This window comes from Rattus norvegicus, chromosome 1 (genome assembly GCF_021556685.1).
Source record: "Rattus norvegicus strain SHRSP/BbbUtx chromosome 1, alternate assembly SHRSP_T2T, whole genome shotgun sequence".
In the NCBI taxonomy this organism is placed as follows: domain Eukaryota; kingdom Metazoa; phylum Chordata; class Mammalia; order Rodentia; family Muridae; genus Rattus; species Rattus norvegicus.
In genome coordinates this window covers 171,468,964-171,471,463 of record NC_141534.1, presented here as the reverse complement: position 1 = coordinate 171,471,463, position 2,500 = coordinate 171,468,964, and the positions used below count along the sequence as shown (strand labels likewise).

The following is a 2,500-nucleotide window of genomic DNA, read 5'->3' as shown; positions in this document are numbered from 1 at the left end:
TTCACTGATGCAGTTAAGAACTCTTTACCAGGGTCTGGAGGGGTGGTTTGGTGGTCAAGAGCTTCCTGCTCTTACACAGAACCCGGGTCCAGTCCCTAACACCCATATAGTGTGCTCAGAGCCCTCTCTACCTCCAGACCCACAGAATCCAACGCCTGCTTTTGGCGTCCACAGAAAATGCATGGAGGGGTCACACAGAAATACATGCAGATTCAACACCCATACACATAAAAATAACACAACAGAAATTTTTGAGAAGAACCTCTTAGCACATGCAGTTAGCTAAGATTGAAATTGTACAATTTTCCTTATAAAAGAGAAATTGATTGGGTGAATAAAAAATAGTGTTTGGGTAAGTAATTATTTTTTTCCAAGTTCAGAAGATAAAATCGATAATTTTGCAAAGCTACTCTTAGTGATCTTATAGAAGTAATCTGAAATATAAGCCCATATTATTGTGGATAATATATAAGGGCATTTGGTTTTGTATTCATTCCCTAGAAGCTGGAGAGCTGGAGGTGTGTGTGAGACAGGCAACTTGAAGTTAGAAATGAAAGTATGTCCTGACCTCTCCAGTACCCTCATCCACAGAGTTTCTGAAGATTTTCTGCTAAAGTATTCTCAGCTCGAGTTCTGTACAGCTGCTCACCCAGATGTGGTTATTGGCAATTCGCACCTCTCTTCCTCACTTGAGGAATTAACCGGCAAAGGCTGGATGTGCGGAGAAACATAAGCATTTCCTTGCTGTTCTTTACCTGTGACTCTCTTGTCCTGTCTTCTGGATCCTTCCAAATGCTGTGAATTTGAAATTTATGCCTGGGGTGCTGGAAGAGGTCCAGGAAGTGTGGGAACCCCATGGCTCTGCAGAGGTCTTCTGAACTTTGTAATCCCTTCCAGCACAGGCAGCGTTTTTTTTTTTTTTTTTTCTGTGTCTAGTTGCTATCCAGTTGGAAGACTGTTATGTTACACTCCTCCAGACCAAAGAGAAGAAGCACAGAAATCTTTTCCCTCCTCTGTGATTTATGGTTATTATAAATGAACAGAAGTTTTCCAGAGGATCTTATCCTAGCATTAAAATATGTTTTCAGGTTCAAATACTGAGAATTTTTTAATCTTGAAAAACTATGTGTTTTTTTTTAATTTTCTGCACTCTATACTATCCTCCATAATTACTTAGATATCTTCAGCCTAGTTCCCTGTCCCCACTGAAACACCTTGGCAACCCTCTCACGAATCTCCCTGGTCTTGACTCCATATACCACAGGGTTAAGAGCCGGTGGGAAAAGCAGATAGACATTAGCCAAAAGAATATGAATGTGGAGTGGGACGTGGTGGCCAAAGCGGTGTGTGAAAAAGGAAAAGAGAGCTGGTGTGTAAGAGATGAGGATGATGCAGACATGGGAGCCACAGGTACCTAAGGCTTTGGACCGGGCTTCCTGGGATGAGAGGTGAAAAACAGCTTGCGCAATGAGGGCATAGGAAAGACCGATGCAGAATAAATCAACCCCAATGACCAACAGTGCAGCTGTCAGCCCATACACACGATTAGGCCTGGTGTCTCCACAGGCCAGCTTCACCACAGCCATATGCTCACAGTATGTGTGTGGGATCACATGGCTTTGGCAGAAGCTCAGGCGACCAATGAGGAAGGGACATGGAAGCATGAGCAGGGAGCCTCTCATCATAGCTACTACCCCAATGCGAGCAATGATGGTGTCAGTGAGGATGGTAGAATAGCGGAGTGGGTGGCAGATGGCCACATAGCGATCAAAGGCCATGGCCAACAGCACGGTGGACTCCATCATGCAAAAGGCATGAATGAAGAACATCTGTGCCAGGCAGGCAGAGGCAGAGATATGGCCAGCTCCACACCAGAGAATAGCCAGCAGTTTTGGTACTGTGGAGAAAGAGGCGGCCAAATCAATGGTTGATAGCATGCATAGGAAGAGATAGACGGGTTTGTGCAAGGTTGGCTCCGTGGCAACAACAACCAGGATGGTTATATTGCCCACGATTGTGGCAGTGCCCAGACAGCACACGGGAAGTGAGAGCCACATATGGAACTGCTCTAGACCCGGGATGCCCAAGAGAAAGAAGATAGAAGGATCCAGATCCGTGTGATTAGGAGCGTCCATGGTCTGGCCTGTGGTGATGGACATCGTCTCTGGTCAGAAAACCCCACACCATATCATATTGCCTGGAAAGACAGTATGGGATAGATAAATAAATGAGATTACAATAATTTTCCCTAGCTATAGAATGTTTGGGAAACTATTATTCTTAAAATGACAGTCATAATAATCGTAATTATATTTATTTCCTAGAATTAGGGAATTTTATGTGAAATATTTGCATAATTATGACATTTGTCTGTGTAACAAAATAAGTCACTACCATGATGGATTTGAGTAAGTATTAAGTGAACTACAATTTCAGTCTAGCTAATAGTTCTTATTTTCAAGGAAAGAAATGCAACCCCTACTCGAGGGATGTAGCTAAG

At 43.4% G+C, this 2,500-nt stretch overlaps 1 protein-coding gene across 1 annotated transcript; it reads right to left on the bottom strand.

Annotated features, from left to right (window-relative positions):
* Positions 1-1,169: 1,169 nt before the first annotated feature.
* Positions 1,170-2,159, bottom strand: Or52p1 (olfactory receptor family 52 subfamily P member 1). The gene is given in 1 exon segment (NM_001000169.1): positions 1,170-2,159. A coding segment is annotated over 1 exon segment (990 nt).
* Positions 2,160-2,500: the final 341 nt, after the last annotated feature.